At 51.9% G+C, this 25,148-nt stretch overlaps 2 protein-coding genes across 2 annotated transcripts; one reads left to right on the forward strand and one right to left on the reverse strand.

The window, feature by feature from the left end:
• Positions 1–2,712: 2,712 nt before the first annotated feature.
• Positions 2,713–25,082, reverse strand: tbcd (tubulin folding cofactor D). Its single transcript, XM_047037580.1, has 39 exons — positions 24,482–25,082; positions 24,318–24,368; positions 24,073–24,170; positions 23,886–23,987; positions 23,585–23,731; positions 23,399–23,454; positions 23,026–23,158; positions 22,117–22,162; positions 21,879–22,011; positions 21,626–21,768; positions 21,466–21,526; positions 21,093–21,167; positions 20,887–20,981; positions 15,432–15,588; positions 13,071–13,128; positions 12,883–12,912; positions 12,528–12,613; positions 11,636–11,716; positions 11,452–11,525; positions 11,087–11,204; positions 10,823–10,883; positions 10,568–10,590; positions 10,435–10,466; positions 10,251–10,313; positions 10,070–10,146; positions 9,881–9,962; positions 9,668–9,786; positions 9,439–9,530; positions 9,129–9,269; positions 8,097–8,180; positions 7,774–7,932; positions 6,667–6,805; positions 4,680–4,801; positions 4,509–4,586; positions 4,301–4,390; positions 4,114–4,201; positions 3,706–3,815; positions 3,490–3,574; positions 2,713–2,939 (listed from the first exon to the last, which is right to left on the reverse strand). The coding sequence occupies exons 1-39, from the start codon at positions 24,666–24,668 to the stop codon at positions 2,925–2,927; spliced, it is 3,591 nt and encodes a 1,196-aa protein (XP_046893536.1). The 5' UTR covers positions 24,669–25,082; the 3' UTR covers positions 2,713–2,924.
• On the forward strand, positions 15,706–20,834 carry znf750 (zinc finger protein 750). The gene is made up of 3 exons (XM_047037581.1): positions 15,706–16,474; positions 17,942–19,253; positions 19,391–20,834. Exons 2-3 carry the CDS (start codon positions 17,962–17,964, stop codon positions 20,004–20,006), a joined length of 1,908 nt encoding a protein of 635 aa, XP_046893537.1. The 5' UTR covers positions 15,706–16,474; positions 17,942–17,961; the 3' UTR covers positions 20,007–20,834.
• Positions 25,083–25,148: the final 66 nt, after the last annotated feature.

The raw sequence follows: 25,148 nt of genomic DNA on the forward strand, positions 1-25,148 counted from the left end.
AACCATATCCTTAGAGTTTTATTCGCGTGATGCTGACAACACTAGTCCTTACTTGGCCTCCATGTTCAGGTCATGAGGGCATGAGATTGACTCTCTCCATGCTATTGTTTCTTCTCATTTCAAAAGAGGGAATCGTACGAGACGAATGAGAAGGCCTCTCCCCTTCTGTGTAATCACAGCCAGACAGGGAGACTGGATTGTGTTTCTCTTAAACACACACCAGACCTCACACTGTCCTTCTACAGCCAGGTCTGCTGAGATGACGCAGGAGGGGAAAACAACGAGATGAAAATAAATCATAATCAAAATCAGGAGGTTTGGAAATCCCCTTGTGATACTGCCGTGTGTGTGTTTATGCGAGTGTCTGTTCCGATGTCAGTGTCCACACACTAAGTGGGTGAGATAAGTCGGTCCACTTTACCTTGCCCAGAGGCAGAACCGCTGTTTCTACTGGTTTGGCTTGGCTATGTTATGGAGGGCCTTACAGCTATTTAAACTGGACAGCTAGAACCCAATTCCCAAGTCTTTCTATAATAAACAACATGGATCATGTCACGATCAACTGTCAGAACAGTAGTTATTGCTCTGTCTTACCGCTTTTCACTTAACATGGACACCCATATCCCCTCAGCTGAGGTTTGACATAGTCCTGAAAAGACAGGACTTTATTAAAAGTCTATTATGCCGATTTTGGCCACTCCATAATCTGAGTTGGGCAAATCGCTATGGGCACGTCTTAATCCCATAATAAACAGAACAGTGGAGAGTGCAAGGAGGTCTTTCCTAATATCACACTAAAGTGAGTCAACGAGGAAGCAGCCTCCTCCCCTCTCCCTCTCTCTCTCTAAAAGGCCACCATTGTATAAGAGGCATCGCCATGACTACTGCCAGCGAACTGAAAGCCTTTTCGAATTATTTGCATTCCTCCCTCCTCGGAGTACTGTAGCAAAGCTGCTCAGTTTACCAGCAGCCCTAGACAGGAACACACCATTTTCTTTAAATAACAAAAACAGGAATTTCCATCTAGCTGGGAATTAATTAAAGTCGAATTACTGGATGGTGAGTGGGCTACGGAGCAATATTGAACAAGTCAGACAAACCCAACGGCGGTGCCCAGGGATGATGGAGGCGAACATGGACCTGGGATTGGGAGGAGGCAGGCTGGATGGGAAACAGAGGCTCTAATCGTCAGTGACTAGGCAGAGTAGGAAGAAAACTACCCCTGTGAGCTAGGGAATCATGTTCCTATGGACCATCAGGGGCTTCGCCTATCTCAGTCATCGATTGGACATCTACCTCAGTGCTCTTCCCACAATGACCAGAAGAGATTGTGAAAGCGCTACTTGAAATGACTACTTACTGCTTAGTATGAAATTGGTTGTTTTGTACGACAAGTGTCCATGCAGACATCTTATATTGAGGACATGAAGTGGGCCCTCACCCTGGCCGACAAAGCATGTTAGTCTCTCTCTCTCACCCCTATTTATTTATATTTGGGGCAGAGTCCTCTACTTCCTTCTGAGCAGTGACTGGGCTGGGTGGTTGGTGCTGGATGGATGGTGCTGGATGATTGGGCATTGATGGCTGGTACTGGATGACTGGGCTGGATGACTGGTGCTGGATGACTGGTGCTGGATGACTGGGCATGCATGGCTGGTGCTGGATGACTGGGCTGAATGACTGGTGCTGGATGACTGGGCATGCATGGCTGGTGCTGGATGACTGGGCAGTGGGCATTGTGGTGCCCGTCACAGTAGAGGCCTCTGTCTCACAGGTAGCGCCATTACTAATGCTATTAAACTGATGAAATGATTATATTACTCAACAGGGCTTTATGGTAAAAAATCTGAGATATGTGAGAGTGGTTACTATTACAAAAAAAAGAATCTGATGAAATATCTGACTGCCAAAGCCACACTGTTACTGATGTATGAAGTTATTTGTGAATCTGAACAAGTTATATAAGATGATAAAGATGGAAATTCCCCCCCGATAAAAACAGACTTTGGTTGCAAAAAAAGAGATTTAAGCAGGAATAACGACATTATAAAGAAAAAGTAATCCAATAAAAAAGATTCCTGCCCTCCGGCACCATCCCACAGTATGAGGAGACCCCTGCCAAACCTGTGACACAGACATGGTCTACCAGCCCTCCTCCCCCTCACCAGCACATTCATACGACCTATTCAGACCCATGTCAAATCATGCAACAATCCCACCTTTGTTTGCGTGGGACAAGCAAGCTTAGTTGGCTGAGACAATGCGGCCCTCTCTCAGGCTCTAATGAGACAGCCTGGACCCACGGTGACTCAGTGCCCACAGTTCCTTCTCTGGACGGTGGGAGGATGGCTCCACTCTCCCCTGGTCCTCCTCCAGCCTCTGGCACCTCCGCTAACTCGAAGTAAGGTTTCATAGGATACAGGAGCCGGAAAGAGCTGTCTAAACTCTCCACTACCCTCTAAATGGCAGCCGTTTCCCTGGAGTATAATGATACTGACGAGCTCCAGTTACTGTCTCACCTGCCTGTGTTTTTGTGGGCACTGGTTCCAGCCAGCTAAAGGCCAGCTAGTTCCCCTCCCTCCTGTAATTAAGTAAGCAGTCATACCAGACTGGGCCAGCACCTCTTATGCACTCTGTTTCCCACAACTCAGAACAAGAAAAACATTTGACCATCGTCATTATTCGTAGGCTGCATAAACGGACAGGCAACAGTTCTTTTGTGTGTTTATTCAATGACTATGACATGACAATGATAATCTCAACAGAGCCAACCTTGTTCTTCTTCTAAACGTTCTGTGTTCAGGCAAACAGACGGACCAGTGCACTCAGGTCAACAGACAGCTCCAGGAAGTGCTACGTCATGCACAGCTCTTCCTTCTGGGTTTGTATTGTGTCCATCGAGGGAAGGCACGCGTCTTTGTGCACTACTGGACGTGGCTCTGGAGACAGAGGAGAGACACTCAGCTTACACAGACGTGGCTGGGAGCCAGAGCATGGACCACATTTGCTTTGGTACAACACAATACAAATCAAATCCCTTATGGCGTCTCACTGAAGGTTAAAACTGTGTTTGTGACTGAGGAGCCCTTATGAAGTGTCAGCTCCATGGCAGAGTGAACCAGGGTTTGGCAAAGGGAAGCGAGCGTGGGTTCTTAGGCTCATCAATCCGACATGTGCTAACGTTTTCGGTTCGCAACCCAGAAATGAGCGTGCGGCACTGCAACTAGCATGTGCCTTCAGAGCAGGGGTTCCCAACCCTGGTCCTCAGGAACCCCCTGTCCTGCATTTTTTTAGATGGTTCTCTGCTCCAACACACCTGATTCCAATTAATGGCCATAAGCAGGCTTCTGCAGAGCTGGATAACGACCCATTCATTTGAATCAAGTGTGTTGGAGCAGGGAAACATCAAAAAAATGCAGGACAGGGGGTCCCTGAGGACCAGGGGTTGAGAACCCCTGCTTTAGAGGAACCACTCACACACAAAGTTACCTTAGTGACCAGCTGGGGTGGTCGAACCCCTAACAATTCACAGATCTGGTTCCTGTGGCTCCTCACCGTGGCGATGTCACTTTCCCTGAGAGAGGGGGGGGGGGGGGGCGACAGAGAACAGTGTTTCGGCGTATGCGCAGACAGCATCACATGAAACGTGTCACTCGGCACGACGACCGATCGACCTGAGCCACCGCAGCGCCGCTGACCACTGACCAGTTGGTGTCGCTCAGCCGAGTCGTGACGTCGTCCAGCACCGAGGGGTCGATGACGTCGTCGTAGGTCAGCAGCATCTCGTACACCTGGCTGGCCGTGGACTTCCTGATCTGCAGGCAGAGGGAGACGGACCTGTGAGGGCTGCCTTGGGCTACGTACTGAAGTAGGCACACATGATGGAGAACCATGACAGCCATGCCCAGATCTGGAATGGGCCAGACAGAGTATCTAGAATGTTATGGAAGCATCTAGAATGGGACAGGGTATCTAGAATGTGATGGAAGTATCTAGAATGAACCAGACAGAGTATCTAGAATGAACCAGACAGTATGAAAAATGGGACAGACAGAATATCTAGAATGTGATAGAAGTATCTAGAAGGGACCAGACTGAGAGAGCAGGACCCACCACAGGGAACGGGTGGCAGAGGAGCAACAGGAGCTGGAACAGAACCTTCCGCCTGATCTCCCCCTGAAACTGGACCATCCCACAGAACCTGCAGAGGGAAGGGGAGAGAATCGTATAACAAGACATGTCACGTTAGTGCAACGCAAGCTGTGTTGTGTGCGTGTGTGTTACAAGGGATGATACGTACACAGCCACACAGGAGCGCAACTTGTGGACGTCCTTGGACTTCCTGATCTCGTCTTTGCAGAGCGCGAGCAAGTCCACACCAAATGGGTGACTGAGGGAGGAAGAGAAAGGGACAGATCCATGTTACTACTCGATGCCGAATCGTCTTCCTGCATTACGGCGCTTTTGGGGGGGGACCCACAGGGAGATCTCTGAGGACCACCACTCACTCGTCTTCCGAGGTGAAGATCTCGAAACAGCTGTTGGCCAACATCTGGTCCAGCATCTTCAGGAAGGGGATGGAAACCCTGCGGAGAGGAGAGCATCGCGTTACCCTCCGAGCAGCCAAGCAGGACCCACGCAAGGCTGCTCGTGGTGGGAGAGCGTGTGTGTGTGTGTACCGGTCATTGTGAAGGTGGTCTCTGAAGATGGACAGCAGTGTGTTCTCAAACTGGCCCAGGGCGGCCCTGTCCTGCTGGATCTCCTTCAGGTGGTCAAACAGTGACTGGGAGGAGAAACGCACCTGGGGGAGAGGGAGAGGACCGTTAAGCACCAGCACACGCACGCACGCAACCCCGTAGAACCATGGTCGTGAGAACAGTTGGAAATCCAAAACAGGACGCTGGAATAACATAACACGAGAGCTCTTCTCAATATTTATTGAGCACGTCTGAAAATGGGCAGATTTGGGGAAAAACAGTCACGCTGAGACGGGGCGTCGTCGTTTGGAGCGGGGGAATCGACACGCTGTGCTGGCATCAATCATCCCCGACGTCTTACGCAACAGCCGATCCCCGCTTAACGGGAAGCCACCGCGACGTGGCACTCCTGGTGCGTTTGGCGGGACAGCCTGTCCAGGAGAGGAGCCTCCAGGAGGGCTCCATCGCTCTGGGTCTACGGGGCTGTGAGAACGCTCGGACCCAGCCACGGACGTTGCCTATCCAGCCCACCCAGCCCCGTAACCCCCCTGCCTACCTGACCTGGGCTCTGGGTGCCTCCATAGACAGGGACGGAGAAGGGGGGGGGGGGGGGAAGGATGAAAGAGGGAGAGAAGGAGGAGCGAGAGGAGAGAAAGAGAGAGTGAAGGCAGTGGAGAGAGAAGCAGACACGGCTAGATGGGCTCCCGGGGAGGACGTTTACAGCCTCTGTTGGCAGCTGAAACGGTGCTTTACTAACCTCGCTGCACCGCGTAAAGCCCCTTCGCCATGTTTTTCTTGGTGACGTCCACGAAACAGTGATGTTTAAAAATAACCAAAATCCTCCACAAATCATGGTGAGTGAATGTCCCCCAGGGCCAAACCCCACAGAGGGGAGGGGGATAGGCTCTCACAGGTCTGGGGGAGGACTGGGCTGGGCCAGGGCTCGGTCTGAGGCCCAGCCTGGGGCCCTCCGGTGGGGGCCTGCAGAGTGACGGGGACCTGGGGGTCGGGGAGTGGGAAGGGGCCGACGTGTTTTGTTTTTTGTTGTTTTTTTACACGTTTTTATTCCTCCATGTGACGCATGGTATCACGTGGGAGGGACTCACCTCAGACCAATTTCCGCTATGTCAGTTTCACGTGAATTTGATCCGTGTGACTGGTTCTGGCCACGGCTTTAGCTGCACTCACATTGTTTTCAAGGTGAAAGCAGATACACGCTGGAGGACAACGACCTGACCCTTCAGGCTTTTTGAGAAAGCAGCAAAGTTCCTCCGCACGCAGTGGACTACACATACATTACTGTGCAAAAGTCGTAGGGGCACAAAACCAAAATGTCAACGTCGAGCAAAAAAATGCTTCAAGACATCATGAAAAGACAAAACAAATACAAGTCTCAACATTGTACTTTTATACTGCAGCACCAGTACAGAAGACCCCCCCCAAAAAAAACATATTTAAAGTGCGTATTCTAGTCAAAGATCATGGGAGCCTTAGGCTCTTGCACAATACTGTACGAGCCGCACAACAATGTCTGGCTCCCTCTGTTGGACAAAGTGACGCCTAGCTTCCCAATAACAACCGGCAGCAGTTGACGCCACCCTGTGGGGGACGTTCAGCAGGGAGAGAATGACACCAACGACGAGCTGCGGTCCTCCTGCCCAGAGACGGGTCACCCCAGACCAGCGGTGGGACTCTCAGGACATGGCTGTGCAGGCCAGCAGCTGAAAGGGCTCGGCTGTCGTTAGTTAAGGCAACTGGATTTTCACAGAGCCCCTTTTCACCGAGCCAAGTCACACAGTGCTTCACGAAAGGCACGTTTGGTTCAAATAAGACCATGAAAGCAAACGACATCAGCAACAACAGGCCTTAAAAAAATTAAAATACAATACAAACACAAGGGCCCATTTGTAGTTCCGGGTCGTGTTGGGGAAGGGCGGGAAGGGGGGGGGGGGGGGGTGGGGGTGGTTACCGTGGACTCGGTGAGGCCGCCCACAGACACGGTGAGGCCCAGCAGAGCGTCGTACTGGTACTGGGCCAGGTGAAGGAGCTGGGTGATGCGAGGGAAGGCCTGCGAGGGAGCATTCCAGTTCAAGCTCTCCGCCTCCTCCCTGAAACACACACACAGGTTTCACTCAGAGCAAAGGTGCCTGTCAAAGCCACAACCCCCCCCCCCCCCCCCCCCCCCCCCCCCACCCCCCCCAAGGCTGTCCCCACCCCATGTTCTGCTGAAACTGCAGGAACTGAAATGGACTTTTTCGCAAAAGGCCCCGCCCGCCCACATGAGTTATTGTTGCTGCGCTCGCTTGTACAGTGGGTGCTACTGTAATCTGCTGTACAAGCAGCATAATACCCAGTGAGTGTGGAATTCTGACAGTGATACCTCGAGGCAAAAGGGATCGCAATATGCAGTGGAGATATATTTAGAATATTCAAATCAACAAGGAAGGAGACGAAACAATCATTGAAGCGCACAGATTTCCACAGCGACCACTACAGTCGATTGTCAGCGTTTAAAACGCTTCATAGTAACCGTCCCTTTGAAATCCAGTTATCTAACATTGGCCTTGGCTGGAAAATGAGAACAGATCAGCCAACTACAGTACAGTAGCTACGTTGGAGCAGACAGAAGTTGTTGTTGTTGATCTTGAAGGTATTTAGCTGCCTCCCACACCGTTTTAGCCACTGCAGGTATCTTCCCTCTTGGGTTTTGGGCTTTGAAAACGGGGAAAAAAAAAGACTTTTCCCCTCTAAACTTTCAGGGTACCAGCTTTCAGATTCCTAAATTCCATGAGCCATTGTGCACCTTAGCGACCGAAAGCTTGACGGCCCTTCTTCAAGTCGTGACCGGCTGCTAAAAGGTAGGATTAGTCAAAGCCGTTTGTGGGGACCTTTTGCGAAAGGTCACCTGACAGTCATCCAAGTAAACATTTCCTAATAACATCGTCAGAGCCAGCCTCCCCCAAACAGAAAACGGACCCAGGTGTGTGTGTGTGTGTGTGTGTCTGTGTGCTAAATCCAGTCAGGCTCTGCCAAGTTCCAACAACACAGACCGAGGGGTGGGCGGGCTCGAACTCACAGGGGGAAGATGCTCAGCAGCTCCTCCCGGTGGGGGATGTGTGGCACTGCGGGCTGGGAGCTGTGGACGAGACGCAGGAAGACGGAGCCAGCGTGAGCTCTGTAGCGGTCGATCTTCTCTGCTGCCTGCTGGGCCAGACAGCACATCGTGCGCTTCACGCTGGAGGGAGCGGGAGGAGAGAGAGAGAGAGAGCGAGAGAGAGAGCGAGAGAGGGAGAAAGAGAGGGAGAGAGGGAGAGAGAGGGAGAAGGAGACCAGTTTGAGAGGGTCTGTCATGGCGATGATGAATCAGCTGTGTGAAGACTCCCAGTGTTGGTCACTCACAGATGTGGAGCGAGGAGCTCCGGGGCGTGGCTGGCCACCAGGAGAGTAACCTCCATCAGACTGGTCATCGCTGCCTCTCTGACCCTAGAGAGAGGACACGCATGGAGGATAAGCATTGACATTTACATTGAGTCATTTGGCCGACGCTCTTATCCAGAGCGACTTGCAGTGAGTACAGGGACATTCCCCCTGAGGCAAGTAGGGTGAAGTGCCTTGCCCAAGGACAGAATGTCATTTGGCACGGCCGAGAATCGAACTGGCGACCTTCGGACGACTAGCCCGATTCCCTAACTGCTCAGCTACCTGACTCCCCGCGTGCATGTACATACCACCGCCCCACCCACACACACACTGGATCCAACTTGTCATGTAACTGGTTTGTACGGCTTAATACCCAAATGAGGCTCAAACAGCCCGGCGCAGGCAGAAACAGGTGCACGCTGCCGCGGGCTATGAGGGAAGGTGTCCCCTACGACGCCGGGCTGGGCGCTGTCGCCGCGCTCCAGGACGACTCTAGAACTCTCCCTCGGGGCCTGACTGTGTCCTGGCGTCAGGCAAGCACGGGCTGGCATAGCCTGGGGGGGGGGGGGAGCAGCGACCGGAAGAGAGACAGGGAGAGAGACAGAGACAGAGACACAGAGAGAGAGAGACAAAGAGAGAGAGATAGAGCGAGAGCGGGAGAGAGAGAGACATTGACAAAGAGAGAGAGAGAGAGAGAGAGATAGACAGAGAGAGAGACAGAGAGAGAGAGACAGAGACACAGAGAGAGAGAGACAAAGAGAGAGAGATAGAGCGAGAGCGGGAGAGAGAGAGACATTGACAGAGAGAGAGAGAGAGATAGAGAGAGAGACAGACAGATCTAGTGACAAGTCTGGTGACATTCCTGGGTGCAGGTAAGCATCGCCCAGGGCCACCAGAGAGCCAGGCACCAGGAGTCCTGCTGGGGAACATTCCACCCCCTCTGGGCAGAAGAAACTGCGTGTGTGTGTGTGTGTGTGTGTGTGTGTGTGTGTGTGTGTGTGCGGGCCTCACCAGGCCCCGACGTCTCCCCTGCTGTCGGTGGTGTAGTCCCTCATGCAGTCCAACAGAGCTCCGTACACCTCCGTCACGTTCGCCGCACACAGCGCCGAGTCTGCCGAACCCTGGGCACGCACGCCGACCTTCACACACACCCTGGGTGGAAGAGAGAGAGACGGCGATGAATGACCAGGCGGAGGTCAAGGAGAGAGGAGGGAGGCAGAGGGAGAGAGGAGGGGGGGGGGGAAGGAAGTCACGGGAAGGGGAGGAGCGAGGGGAGAACGATGGAGGAGGGACGCGGGGGGGGGGGGGGGGCGACACTCACTGGGCTAGGGCTCGGATGGCGTCTCTCCTTGCCTCGGTGAAGCTCCCTTCTTTCCGGGTGATGACGCATGCCTTTTGGAGCCCCTCCAGGATCTAACACACACACAGACACACACGTGAATGACCTTATGCACACGTGTCAGGAGGAGGCCTGGAGGGACCTGATCTTGAAGAGGCACTGAACACACACAGATGTGCAAACACACACACACACACATAAGGGTACACACCGGCTGCAGTTTGCCGTGGATCATAAATCTGGGCTGGGAGCCCAGGGCCAGCGCAGCGCCACAGCGAGTCAGCACCTCTGGACTCTTCAGAGACGCGATATACTGGGCCACCAGCACCTCTGCGCACACACACGTTACAGTCGTATCCCATAGAACCACAGCACTGACGCGATCGTGGAGGTTTTGCGCCTCGCTGCGTCCACCCCTACTCACCCTGCATCTGAGCGTCCGCCTTGCCAGGCTGGGCCTGGTAGTACTCCTCACACAGGGCAGCCAGGGCCTGCACCACCGCCTCCTACAGAGGGGGAAAGGGGGGGGGACCGCAGTCAGACAGATAGGGGACTTACTGGCCCCGTCGGGGGGCAGAGATACAGGGACTGAGGTGGTCTGGATGGATGGTACCTTCACACCGTCCCGGACTCCGCTGGAGAGGAGATGTAGGCTCTTCAGGCTGTCGTCAATCAGCCACTGCCAGCCAGCTGAAAGCCAGAAACGGTGTTAGGTGCCGCTACACCACCACCACCCCGCCCCCACAACCAAGGCCCTGCCAGGGTCACCCCGGACCCCCCCCACGCAGACTCACCGATGACAGGGTCGTCCTTGAAGGGCATCTTGGAGAGGGACAGCTTCTGAATCAGAGTACACACTGCAGGGAGGGAGAAGAGACAGGTCCAGCCACGTTGTGGTGTGTGGCACGCGCCCCCATTGGTTCCCCCCACAGACATCCCGATGTGGGGTTTGTCCTAGCGGTCGGGGACCGTACATACCTGCCGGTCTCATTAGCTCTCCGCCGAAACCCCTGCGTACACAACACACCCCGGGTTAGCGACGGGCTAACTAGCAAAGACTACGGGGTCCATTTAGCTATTCGCTGGTACTGGAGACGGGAAGAGTGCTCACCTGTACTGCTTCCTGTCAAACAGCTGGAGGGGACAACAAAACAAGCCAGTTCACGGGGAGATGTGTACAGTCGAGGCAATAATGACACTGTATTCATGAGCAACGCACTAGTATCAAAAGTGACATACAGAGGGGGGATTTGAACCTGGAACCTAACCTTAAACTCCCCACTGAGCTACACCCAATCCGGACACAGATAAACTGGGGGGGGCAGCATTCTACATGTTTGTTGGGTTAGACGACCAAAAAACGAACCTTCTGGTGAATGTTTTTCAGTCCCTCCACACACTCTGAGGATATTAAGCTAGTCAAGGGCCTGCGGGTGAAAGAACACACACGCTGAATCCAGTGCATACCAACATAAGCATTAAAACTCAAATTGTCTTTGATTTTAGGACGGTGTGAGAGATGAATGTTCTGCGCAAAGAAGCAGGGCGTTGTTAAGTAGGCGGTTGGCTGAGCCCTGGGCTGTCGGATTGGTTGGTTGGGTTGCGCGGGGGGGGGGGGGGGGGGGGCTACCTGTTGGAGTTTGCGGCGAGCTTGTAGAGGGCGTGGCTGATCTCAGCACAGGCCAGGATGGCTCCATGACGACCGTGGAGGTCGATGCCCATCGCCATTGGCAACAGCTGAGGCAAAACTAAGAAGGGAACCCCCGAATACAGTTTAGGGAGAAACCAAACTATCCAGGATTCTTACTCCCGGAAAGGCTAAAGGGGAGCTTCCAACACAACAAGTCTGACTGGAATTAAACGTCACTTTTTTTAATGTCAGTAAATGTCAGTGAAGCCCCAGTTTACTGAACCCAAAGGTGAAGCCGTTCACTGTTTATCGAGTCGTTCATTTGACCTTAACTGCAGGGCCGGGGAACAGGTGACATGACTTACCGGTTGAGGCCATGTATTCCGGGGCCTGAGGCGTCAGGTTATGAAGGGCCTTAGTTGCTAGCTCTCTTATCACCCTGCAACCAAAACATAGGATTCCCTTCAGCACAAAAACAAAACCGCCGGTCCAATAAATCAACGAGTCCCGCGGTTTCCTCTCTCGACCCAGACGTATGAGCCCCCTCACCCATCCCAGTGGTTGATATTTATGGCTACCAGGTGCTGGATCATTGGCCTGGTGTACTCTGGGAAGCTGGCGATGTAGACGCTGGGGAAAGGGCAGAGAAAGGACGGCATCAATAGTTCACTTCTTTACAGGTTAAGGCTAAGCAGGAGCCGTTTCACGTGATCGCATTTGGTCAAAGGGAAGGGAGAGGGAAGAGGCACCAAGTACCCCGAACTCAATTCCCCAAACAAAAGCTTAAGGATTCCTTCCAACAGGCTGCTTTACATTTGATTGGCTTCCTCAATACTGAACGTGAACCTGTAGTGGTTGGATGCCCGGAGGGGTTAAAATCTTTCTCATTGTTCATTTGTAAACGATGGAATGTTTGGGCTGACGGTCACATTTCTGTCAGAGGCAGGGTTGTTGTTGGTGGCACTCTGGGTTCATTCCTTAGATGCCAAAGATGACAGGACGGACGGAGAGAATGAGAGCAAGAGGGGAGCGCCAGAGAGAAAGAAGGAAAGCAGGGAGAGGAGAGAGAGAGAGAGAGAGGGGCAGAGAGAGAGAGAGAGGCAGAGAGAGAGAGAGAGAGAGAGAGAGAGAGAGAGAGGTGAGAGGGGCAGAGAGAGAGAGGGGCAGAGAGAGAGAGAGGCAGAGAGAGAGAGGGGCAGAGAGAGAGAGGGGCAGAGAGAGAGAGGGGCAGAGAGAGAGAGGGGCAGAGAGAGAGAGAGGCAGAGAGACAGACAGAGAGAGAGACAGAGAGAGAGGCAGAGAGAGAGAGGGGCAGAGAGAGAGAGAGACAGAGAAAGAGAGAGAGAGAGGCAGAGAGAGAGAGAGAGAGAGACAGAAACAGAGAGAGGGGAGATCAAAAGCAGTGGGAATGCACTTGCTCGTCCATCTCGTCGTTGCTTACCTGATGGACAGGTAGCAGTTGGTCACATTCCCCACGGCAAAGTAATCAGCTGCTGTTAAGATGTCAATACCGTGAGGGAAGGTTCCCTGTAGGAAGAAAACAGAGGAAGAAGACCCAGGTGTCTAGAACAGAGGAGAAACACTCGCCGGTCCACAGGCTGGAGTCTGCAGACCTAGACTGGTGTGTGTGCGTGTGCCCGCCCAGACATGGTGGGGGCTACCACAGGCTTGTGCTCTGCGGCATTTGATAAGATCACAGTAGAATAGGAGTGGGACTCATGATTTGCTATGGAAACTAAGTGAATCAACGAAGGAGTAACAGAAGAATGAATTTCCACCGAACTGGGCCAACAAACCTGTCTTCCAACATTCTCCTGGAAAGCGGCCTAGAAGAGATGGAGGCGAAAAAAGAAAGTTAGGCGTGGGGGGTTCATTTTCTTACCCATCTCTGTCATCGTAGGTAAAATGTAAACAACTAGGGTGGGGTATTTGTATCGATATTAAAACGAAATGTATGCATTTGATTTGAACCTGAAGACCTCACCGATGCAGCTCTGCGGCAGTTGACGTTTCTGTCGAACACAGCCGTGATGACCAGAGCACTGGGGGGGTGGACAGAGGGACAAATGAACAATGACAGGAAGCTGGACCATGACACAGCTGGACCCTGACAAAGCTGGACCCTGACACAGCTGGACCCTGACACAGCTGGACCCTGACACAGCTGGACCCTGACACAGCTAGACCCCTGACACAGCTGGACCCCTTACACAGCTGGACCCCTGACACAGCTGGACCCCTGACACAGCTGGACCCTGACACAGCTGGACCCCTGACAAAGCTGGACCCTGACACAGCTGGACCCCTGACACAGCTATACCCTGACACAGCTAGACCCTGACACAGCTAGTCCCTGACACAGCTAGTCCCTGACACAGCTAGACCCTGACACAGCTGGAGCCCTGACACAGCTGGACCCCTGACACGGCTGGACCCCTGACACGGCTAGACCCTGACAGAGCTGGACCCTGACAGAGCTGGACCCCTGACAAAGCTGGACCCCTGACAAAGCTGGACCCCTGACACAGCTGGACCCCTGACACAGCTGGACCCTGACACAGCTAGACCCTGACACAGCTGGACCCTGACACAGCTGGACCCTGACACAGCTGGACCCTGACACAGCTGGACCCCTGACACAGCTGGACTGAGAGAAACGGCTCATCGCTCTGTTTTCTTGGCCTGCTTGTGTGTGCGTGTGTGTGTGGTGCGGGGGGTGCTGACCACTCGTGGCCTGGGGGGGAACAAAAAGCAGAGATATGGGATTCTGCTGAGGACACTGTCTTGGGGACATGCTGAATCCTGCGCCGGTGTGTGAGAGAGACTGCACCCGTGTGTGTGTGTAGGTGTGTGTGTGTGTGTAGGTGTGTGTGTCTGTGTCTGTGAAACAAACTGTTGCATTTAAGTGTGCTACATTAAGGTTGCGTCAAGGTGTCATCAGCTAGTGATGAATAAGGAGCAGGACCCATCTTGCCTGAGATTTGGTGCCAAACGGCGACCGAAACCAGGCTCAACAAGCGAAACCTGGCAGTGCTGGAGGGACTGGGAGGGAGCTACTGGTGGTGTGTGTGCGCGCGTTTGTGTGCGTGTGATGAGAAGGTGGGTTCGTCAAACCGACACTACTGGTCTGCACAGTCAGGGCTCACAGGCCCACACATGTCGCTGTTAAAGAAGTTAAAGAGTGCATGACGTCTAATGCTAACGTCGGATTTTGGAAACATGCAGTCACTTAACACAAAACAGGCCTACATGACAGGTGAGGAGTAACAGGTCACTATTTTGGGTTCATTCAACAACAACAAAAAGTTTCAACCCGATCCCCACAAAAAGGAGATTAGCCCCCTGCTCTACGTGTTCTACTCCAACTCCCAGCATGCCACGCTTATATAGGGATCAGATCGCACTGCCTTTCACGCGGAACAGATTAACGGCTTGCGATACGAGACGCCAATAAAAGAGGTTGAGAACAAGCCGAACACGTGTTAGCAGGTGGCGGCTTGGCTAGGGGAGGGTTACTCTGGATCAGAGCAGGCAGAGGCTTGCGAGCTGGCCTCGGAGACAGGTCGTTGACGACCGGCCGTGACAACGAGCAACTTTTGTCCCAGAGACACCACCGCACCCAGGGTGTTGGGGAAGGTGTGCGTTCGGCTTTGTGTCCGTGTGTAGACAAAAGGCTCTTCAGGTTGACTTCGGAGATGTCACTGTGTTGTCGAACGGGTAGAAGAAGAAAGAAAAACACACGCTCCCGTTGAAAACAAATTTAAACAACAGAGACAGAGAGACACAGAGAGAGACACACACAGAGAGAGAGAGAGAGAGAGAGAGAGAGAGAGAGAGAGAGAGAGAGAGAGAGAGAGAGAGAGAGAGAGACACACAGAGAGAGAGAGACACACAGAGAGAGAGAGACACAGAGAGAGAGAGAGAGAGAGAGAGAGAGAGAGAGAGAGAGAGAGAGAGAGAGAGAGAGAGAGAGAGAGAGAGAGAGAGAGAGAGAGAAGCAGCCACCTGTTACCTGGGGATAGAAAAACTGGTTTCAGGCAGCAAGTAACTGCTTACAGATCTAGGGTCGTGCGTTGTACCTGTGTTATAAATCACTCTACAGAATGCACTATCGAGGTTATGAGAAGATGTTCATACCTGCATCTCCTTTCAGTTCATATCGGTTCACATCCAATCGGTTCATTTCCATGTTGAACACGCAAAAGTCTGCAAAGCCTCAAACTAAACTGAATGTGGACCTCCACACCTATGGGGGCTGACTACCAGGGGACATTCTCCCCAGTCAGGGGTCAAACCACACGTCCGCCTGGGGTGACCGGGCGGGGGGGGGCGGAGGAAGACTTACCAGGCGATCTGGTTGACGTAGGCCTTGAGCTCGACCGGCTCGTAGGCCCTGGCGAAGGCCCAGCACACGTAGCAGGCCGCATCGCGCACGTTGGCGCCCACGCTGCACGCTCCCCTCTTCTCCTCGTAGGTCAGTGCCTTCAGGATGACCGGGACCACTGCGATGAGACACACAGAGGGAGACACAAAGAGAGAACAAGAGAGAGAGAGAGAGAACGAGAGAGAGAGAGACAGGGAGACAGAGAGTGAGAGAAGGAGACAGACAGAACAAGAGAGAGAGAAAGAGAGAGAGGGAGGGAGAAAAAAAAAAGAGCGAGAAAGAAAACTTGTAAAACAAATTATCTGTTCATCCCGCCCCCTGACAATTGTCCTCCTTTGCCGGTTGCCGAGGCGACAGGTGAAGCCACCACACGGGCGTGTGCCGCAGAAAGAACACTCTGATACTGTCTGTGTGAGATTAGGCATAGTATTCCCCTCATGAAAGCCCTTAAGTTTACACCAGAGAAAGTCGTTATAATATCAGATAAGCAGGCAATACCATCTTTATTTTTCCCAGGATGCAAATATCAATTTCTCAACCCTTCCAGCTGGTGGATTATTAGAACTAAAAAGGTCTACATAAAAGTTACGGCATTTAACTCGACCCGATATTCCCGAGTCATAGCCGTTAGACTGCACACTTGAGAGCAGAGCTGAGCTTCGCCCTACCCATCCTGCTGATGTCCTTGTGGTCTCTCCCACGAAATAAAAAATGTTTTTCCCATCATGTAAATCATGGCTTGGGGCTTAACTAATATCAGGTGCATCAATGTTGCCTCCGGGCCCTGGTGCTTCGGATTAGGCCCCGCCCCCCCAAGAGCACTAGGACTTCACACACAGCAACTCACCACTTGTTAGAGATCAACCTGCCGTGTGCACTCTGACACACACGCACACAAACACACAGAGGACTCTAGCAGGTACTTTGGTGAAGATCTCTCCCGGATACCAAGGGTGAGACTGAGAGTCACAGAGAGACCAACACTGGAGGCGTAAACTAAGCAGGTAAGACCGTTGCTTTTTCTAAATTCGACTAAGGGTAGTCAGCTGGCGACGCTGCGAATAGTGGACGAGACTGTGGGAGAGATAATCACGGCTTATTTTGTTGATTACAATCACGCAGAGCACGTTTCCTTTGTCAAAGTCGTGTTAGTAGAGCTAAGTGCTGCCAGCCATGTGTTAGGGGTTGAAACTCAGTCCCAGTGCACCTGTTACCTGTGTGCCTGAATATCCTGCTGGAGATATCGTTCAGACAGACAGGACCTGAGTACACCTTACAAGCGACTTTAACAGTCAAGGCAAAGACCCGGTTCAGGGTGTGGGGGAGTTGTGGCAATTGTAGTCGAATGACTTCGACTAAACGAGAAGGCGCAGATAACCCTGTGCATAGGACGATGACCCCCGATTTGGACAGATTTGATGTATTAAGGCTTCCAACTCGATTGGGCTCCCTAAAAACGTGAAAAAAAGGCTGTGTCCCAAAATGAAAAGCCTTTTCCAACCGACTGAGAGAAGTGGCTCGACGAGCTCCGCCAGGGCGGAAACTTGAATGACGACTTCTTGCGACAGCGCGTGACAAGCTGGTTTCTGGAGAAGAACCGCCCATCACCTAAGTCATGGCCCTAGGAGGCAGTTCAGGGGAAAAAAATCTCGGCAGCCCGAAAGTCCCTCCGGATGAATCTCCACCGCTGTTCTGGGGAGGGGAGGGGTGTTAGACTGGCCCTCTGCTCCACCTCTTGGCTTTCCTGGGAGGTAGGCCGGCCCTCCCGATAGCCGCGCTCGCACTGGGGCTGGGGATGTGTCATCGGGTTGGGTCTAACGCAGCCGTCTGCAGGTGCAGTCATGGGAAGCAGGTGGCTGGTGGTTCCCACGCAGCCGAGAGCGCGGTTTCAAGAGGAGAGAGAGAGAGAGAGAGGCGCAAGTCTACGCACGCCCTCCAGGCCTGTCTGCTGCCCGGCTAGGCTCCTCGCCCACAGACAGACAGTTAGAAATAGACAGACAGACAGACAGATAGACAGGAGAGGCAAGTAGGAACAACCACTTAAGCATGTCCAAAGTGGGACACTCAGTCTATGTAAACATGTGGGTAGTTTGCTTACTGTATCGGGGCTTTGTCGCTTGTCAAGTGTGTTTGCTGCCCAACATGAGGGCCAAGCCACAGTTACTGGAATAGATTAGCCTCAGGGTGCACCATTTCACGCATTTGCCTGAGCATTTGGGACATTACATTCTACTGGTGTTAGCAACGCTCCCTGTGTTAGCAACGCTCCACTGGTCTGGCAACACTAGCAGGCTAATCCTCTTCAGGTCAGGGCCCAGAGAGAAAGACGAGCTAAATCTACACTCTCAGCCCATTGTTGGTTCTAAAGCCTGACATGTTCCTCGACAAAGTGTGAGAAGGAGTCAAGAGTCTGGGGTGTGCAATGCTAAGCCCTAACCCGTCATCTCCACCTGTCGTCCTTTCTCTAAAAGAGCGCAAAGAGGAACCCGAGATGGACGCCGTCCAGGAGCGCAAGCCCAAGAGGCCCCACTACATCCCCCGACCGCCAGGCAAGCCCTTCAAGTACCAGTGCTTCCAGTGCCCCTTCACCTGCAACGAGAAGTCTCACCTCTTCAACCACATGAAATACAACTTGTGCAAGAACTCCATCTCCCTGGTCTCCCAGAAAGGCGGGCATGTCGGCAGGCAGGTCAAGCCCGTGGAAAAGGGTGAACTTTGCCCTCTGGCTCCGAACGACGACCCCTGTCCCCAGCCTGTGGTCCGGAGCCCCAGCCCTCCCCGCCAAGAAGACGGGGAACACGAGAAGGAGGAGGAGAAGAAGGAGGAGGAGGGGGAGGAGAAGAAGGAGGAGGAAATAGACGTGGAACATGTCAGCCCAGTCCGACTGGACACTCACAGTGTCCTGAAGCCAAGCAAAGAAACCAATGAGAACAAAGAATACAGGCCTTTGCCCCACCCTTCAGCCTTCTCCACAGTCACGCCCAATCGGGATAGAGCAGACGACATGAAGTCACCCATCCACCAATCGGAGGAGCCGCCCATCCCCGCTCCGTTACCCGACAACCCTCCCTACACGTGGGGCCCGCTGGGACCATTGTTGCCCTTTAAAACGCCCCACCCAGCTCAAATGCTTCCAGAATATTCCCACTACATGTTCTCAGAGCGGCCCCTGCACCCTTTCTACCCACACTACTTCCTCCCAGGACACCCTCACCTGAACGGGTCGAACCCCTCTCCCTACCACAGAGACTTCCTGGAGTCCCAGAGGCCAGTGCTGGCTCAGCCCCTGGCCCAGCCCCCCCACCCCTCCCTCTACCCCCAGTACCCATACCGATACAGCCCCACTCTTCACCCGGCACCCTCGGTGCACTACGGCCTGTACCGGCCCCACGAGCTCCAGATTCCAGTCCCGGGCTCCAGGTACTTTCCTCTGGACGTGTACCGGTCCGGGCTCCGGGACTATGACCTTTACTTCCACCATCGTCTCCACAGTGAGCCCGCCGGCACGGCCGAGAAGGAGGAGGACCGCCAAGGGCCGGCAGGGGACAAGCCCACCAGGCTGAGCCCCATGGCGGGGTGCGCTGCCTCGGGCTCACCCGACAGGCCCGGACACTCCCAGTTGAGCCAGAGACACGCCGAGTTCCCCCACTGTAGCGTCCCGGGGGAGATGCAAGCGGTCAGCCAATCGGGCGACGCAGGTCCGACCGCGCAACCCATCGGCGCAGACGCGAGCAGGGATGAGACCGCAAAGAGCTTGCAGCTAAGAACGCGCCCGGGAGAAGGGTTAGTAGAAACCTTTTGGGACTCTAACGTGGAAGGAAGACACATTTTGTGAAAGCTTTGGGGAAAATGGTGATTCAATCAACGTAAGCTGTATTGTTTAAAATAAGTATGTCTTTTTTTTCCCCCACTTCTCTCAGGCAACCAGAGCAGAACGCAGAGATCACAACACCCGTCTCCGAGGACTGCAACAACTCTCCATCTGAACGCGGTGAAGACATAGCCCCCCTGAACCTCTCGACAAGACACCAGGACAAGGACGTCAGAAATGACCTCCACGCCAGCAGAGGGAGCTGTCCTGGTCCGGGAGCCATCCAGGAGGACCTGCCACTGAACCTGAGTCTGAGAGCTCCAGTTGGCAGCAGCCCAGGCCTCGGCCCCACCCTGGCCGCCCCTGGAGGCCTCCTCCAGAATCTGTCTGGGAAGGAGCCTAGCGACCAGCAGAGACAGACCGCAGCCCTGGCCCTGTGCCAGCTGGCCGGTGCCAGCTCAACCAACCTCTCCTGTGGCCTCAGTACTGCAGTCAGCCCCCAAGAGTCACAACTCTCCACACAGCCTGTCCACAGCCGCCCTCCGCCCCAGACCACCCCAGCCCTCACACAGAAGGGCCATAAGGCCAGGACAGAGCAGGGCCCCAGGGCCAAGCAGGTGAAACGGTCAAGCAGTGAACAGGCCCCGCTTCCCTCAAAGAGGCCAGCCAAGAGGAGCAGGGCTAAGGAGGCCGGTCGGGCCTTGAGGAAGCGGCCTCGCTGCTGACGACCCACCGAGCTGCCTCGGCAGTCACACCTCACCTGCTGGAAGACTCTTCACTACGGGAGAACTTTGGGAATCATAAATGAACGTTTACCAAGACCTGAAACAAGGCCATTTCAATGTTGTCATTGATATTACACTTGTGGTAGCTAGGTGTGGCCGTATACTTGGATGGGATCTCTGAATTGTGTTACTGTGCATGCACTGAATAGGCAAAGATAGAATGATATTATATTATTAGGGTTCACACTGAGAAATTAGGAAAGGATAAATTCATTCGGGTCATTCATTGGTACCCCACAAAACAAACTACATTATACCACTTAATTATAGGTTTGATCTATTCAATGAAATCACTTCAACAAAGGCACTTTGCATGCTTCTCGTTGCTGTTAAAGCTAGTCAGTTGGTTGCAGCGAAAGGGTAAAAGATGCAGAATAAATCAATAAGACGTCTTAATGAAGTGAGAAAAAAAACGGCTTTGGAAAAGGCACTGTGAGTTCTGAAATATTGACACGTGTTTTTGAAAAATGGGGATATACAAATGTAGAATATTGAATGGTTTGAAAGCATGTTTGTACACTAACAACACTGTCAAGCCTGTAAATGTCAGGGACGCCCTCCATATTGTTTCTTCAGTTTTCTCGTGAAGAAGGTGAAAGATTTTGTATAAAAATTATATATTATTTAAACATAACATATTTTGTATATATATATATATATATTATTATTTTTTCGGACAGGTGTACTGTTTATGTGGTGGTGGGAACAGATACTGTTGCAACGTTTAAAGAATGACAGGACACCAAATAAAAGGAAAACAGAAAAATATACAACTCAAACGCATGCATTTTCTCTGTGCCACTAGTGTATGAGGTCATACCATCTGGGAGCCTGGAGGGAAGCAGCAGTCCTCTTCTGCCCAGCTCTGCCAGGGCCAGGCAGCCCCCGTGCCAGGCATTGTCTGTTTCCTGGAAACTAAAACAAACACACCCAACCCTCCCTTAGTGTTGAGGTTGACAGGTATATGACCGAAAGGTAGGCCTGTTTAGTAATGCGACTTATGAAAACGGATTGACAGATGTATACCTGAAGCAGTCCAGCACCGATCCAACCACTTCGTCGGCCAGTTCCTTAGGAAGCCTTCCTGTCACCCTCCCAATTCTGATTAGAAATCACAGCAACACTTTAGCATTAGGACCCAGCAGGTGCCTTTATGCACACTGATTCTCTCTGTAGCCACAGTAGGCTCGACCGGAAACACTAACACTCAACAAATAACAAAATATCATCCACGCGCTCTGTCAATGGGTGGCTTCTAAAGCCTGTCGTATTCTTCAACAATGCGTAAGAGAGAGTTTTGAGGTGCGCGAAATGTCACACCTAAACATAACCTTAAAAATTGCATTTTGAAGCAGCCATGTTTGGTTATGATCGACCGAATACAACAAGATGATTTTACCCTTTAGCGGCAGACCAGCGAACGATAGTCTCCTTATCCTTCAGCCCCACCAGCAGCTGCTCTGTGAAACCACATCCAGCGTTACCATCTGAACACACGAGGGGGGCCAGCCTTTCCCACTGGACCCGACTGGGCACCAGAGACAAAACGGTGTTCTCACCAATGACGTTCTCCACCTCCTCGGGAATGTCATAGTCCTCTTCCCGATCCTCAGTGTCCACGACAGGCGACGCGGGGTCCTCGGTCGAGGTCAACGGACTCCTAGACAAGTTGGATGCTAGCGAACGGTTCCCCCTTTGATATCTGACAAACACACACACACACACACACACAATACTTAGGGACACGTCCGGCCGAGTAGGTGGCCTTTTTTCGACAACAGATGTAAGTGAAGGGGACCCCTCCTGTCGGACCTCCACTTGGCCAGGCGTGGTTTGAGGAAGGTGAGGCCCAGTCTCTGGACCAGTTTGATCCCCAGCTTCCTCAACATGGCCTGGCTGCTCTCCGACAGACGCCGCCGGTCCAGGCACTGCAGCACGGTCGGGGCTGGGAAGCAAGAGGGAGAGGACAGGCTCACTGGTTCCGTCGCTGGCAATGCGAGGGAGGAGGGTCACCGAGAGCTCAGTCGCGGGGACGTGTGGAGAAACTTACCGTACTGGAGGAAATCATCCCGTTTTCCGTGCTTGAAAATCTGGGCCTGTTGGACAGAGGACCTCATCAATTTGGTCTCAAAATCCAGAAACATACTGAATACCGTAAGGTACAATGCACTGCCCATTTTCAGGCTCGCTATCGAATGAGCTGTCCTAAATATTGGAAACATACGGCATTAAGTCACTGGTTGTACTACTTTTAAATGGGAATTCAACCAACATGGAATGCTTGGAACATCATCCGGTCCATTTACAACGTTGTCTTCCATCACCATTTTCTGTTCTTGGTGCCTTTCTAAAGGGGTGCTGTACACTGCGAGCTTGTGAGCATGTTTAAGCCCTCCAGGCCAGCAGAACACACAGAGCCTGTTTGAAGGCCTCCAAGCACCAGATAGAGACATGTCCACCTCACAGATCCAAAGGTTAAGGAGGGACGCTTCAAACTTGTAGTACTGGTTCCAATCTCGATGACATTACACTTGAAGGTTGCGATCAATGAGCCTAGGCTCAAGCAACACCCGTCATTGTGTGTCAAGTGCCAGTAACATCCAAAGGAGACCAGAGAATGAGACGATCTCAATGGACTTTGGTCCGAAAGACCTACTTTCTTTACGTGGGACTGGTTTGCTCCAAGGTCCCTAATAAGACAGACACTGAAGCGGATCCTTTTGTCTTGGCTATCAGATAGCCTACAGCAGGCAGCAGGTGTACTATGCACCTGTCCCAACCACACTAGCAATTATGTGAAACATACCAGTCAAGTCGGCTCTTGTCGGCGACACTTGAAAAATTACAGGTTGAGGCTGTTTAACCGTGCATACACACAATTACTCCTCAAACGCACACACACACACAATTAAATAGGTGTGAGGAATGAGTGCCAGGTTTGTGTTTGGGAGTGTTTTACCAGAGATTGCATAGCCCCATCCAACACCACTATCCCCTCCATGGTCTGGTCATCTGCCTGGGATATGGTAGTGAGGCTCCAGTCCAGGAAGTCTCCCAGGCGCCTCAGCTTCACGTCAGGACGAGTCACAAACCTGTCACCAGACATGACAATGTCAATATCAACAGGAAGAGTGAAGCTGAGACTGAACTGGTTTGGAAACTATTTATCTAATACTGCCCTCTTCTGGTAAGAATTTGAATAACTAAATATGAAGTATTATAGTTCAGCAGAGGTTTGTTCTGTGAGTGATTACAATGCCTGCTATTGCATATTGTAAGTCCATCATTGTAAGTTCATCAACTATAATAATAAAAAAATATTCTGTACTCACTTTGATACCAGAACAGATGCAGCATCTCTGGACTTATCACTAACTGTGAGATAAGACTGCAAAGTACAAAAAGCATGTTATTAACTATAACAGAGATTTATAACATTTATCACTATAGCACTACAGATGTTTATGAAAGTTTGCGGTTGTTTACCCAAACGCATGTTGTGGAGGGGCTGATGTTACCTCGGTGATAGCAAGGATGCGGTCCATAATAGGCTCTCTGGCCTGGCCCGATTCTGGGTCCAGATGACCATCCAGACGGCAGAGGTCAAAGGGTATGAGGCAGGTCATCGAGAGCCACAGAAGCAGCATGTAACGGGTTTCCCATGTCTAACAAAACCAGAAGCAAGATAAAGGAACCGCTTAGGAATACACGTGCCTAAAATCAGACATATTTTGAGATTGCAGAAGATATAATAATACCAATCCATTGTGCCCTTTCATGGCCGAGGCACAATAAAAGGTTCATAAAGGTGACATTCACCTCTGGATCTTTGGGGTCTTGCCTCGACAGGAGATCCAGAACTGGCTGGACATCGGCTACCTCATGAGGAAGCAGCTGCATGAAGACTTTGTAGCCTCTCACCTAACCCCCAAAAAGTATTATCATCACAGAAGCATGTGACACAGGGACAGAGAAAGATGGACAGTCTTCCTGGAGCCTATGTTACCTTGGAGATGATGTAGAGAAATTTAAAGCCCAGATGGGCCAGTAAGGGGGGAGACTTCTCACTTCTCACAAGGTCCAACAGCATGTTCAACATCCATTCTGTGACAAGAGAGAATGTCGATTGTAACTGTAGTATATTGTAGAAGTGTTCTGTTAGTCTGGGATTATGTCCTGAACTAAAAAGTAAAACAGTAACCACATCGCAATTTCACACACTTCAATGCTTCTCGTGCAACATTGCATTACCCAAATGAGGGTCCAGAAGATGTGGTTGCTCCTGGTAACGGTCCATGATGACTTCACAAAAACAAACATGTCGTTATAGTAAAATGGTGTAACAGTAACTGGTTGTGCAAGAAAAAAATTCACATGTAAATACTATGTATAATCAGTCAAACGAGAAGACTTACCCAGGAATTTCTCTGTACAGGACTCCCTTGACACCATGTCTCCATAGGCCTCTGGTAGACTCGCTATAAGGGCACGGGTCTCAGCGCTCTCGCCGAACCCTCCCAGGACGCTTGTTTTGGTAATAACTTCGGGCTCGCCAACACCATCCTCCCCATTGCACCCATTGTCTACCTCAGTTAATGCCATGGTTGTCTGACTTTTAGTGAGATGTTTAATTCGTGCACTGGTGCTGGAGACGGTTGAAGACGGTAACTTTAGGCACTGGAGTTAGTTTGCATCAACAACTCAAATCATTGCATTGCCATGCAATCATTCATGCTCTACGCTGACTTAAGATGTACTTTAGACTGGTCAAGCTCTGCTAATGTTAACTGGTTTGCTAAGACAACTGGTTAGCCAGTCAGATTAGCTAGCTAGCAGAGTAGCCAGACCTAGACATGAATTGAATTAAACGAATACGATACACGGGATGTAGCTTGTGGGTTAGCTCTGTATATGTATGTCCAAAAATGACACACCAAAATGTGAGCCTCAAAGCTAGCTTTAAGCTACTTGATTGCGTAGGTTCCTCTGTTGTGAAGTTCCCGCAGCATCGCGTTGGTATCCACCCCACAGTACAGTGTCCGATAAGGGACATTTAAAAAGCGTTTATTAAAAGGAGACCGT

The sequence above is a fragment of the Hypomesus transpacificus genome, chromosome 17 (assembly GCF_021917145.1).
Source record: "Hypomesus transpacificus isolate Combined female chromosome 17, fHypTra1, whole genome shotgun sequence".
NCBI lineage: Eukaryota > Metazoa > Chordata > Actinopteri > Osmeriformes > Osmeridae > Hypomesus > Hypomesus transpacificus.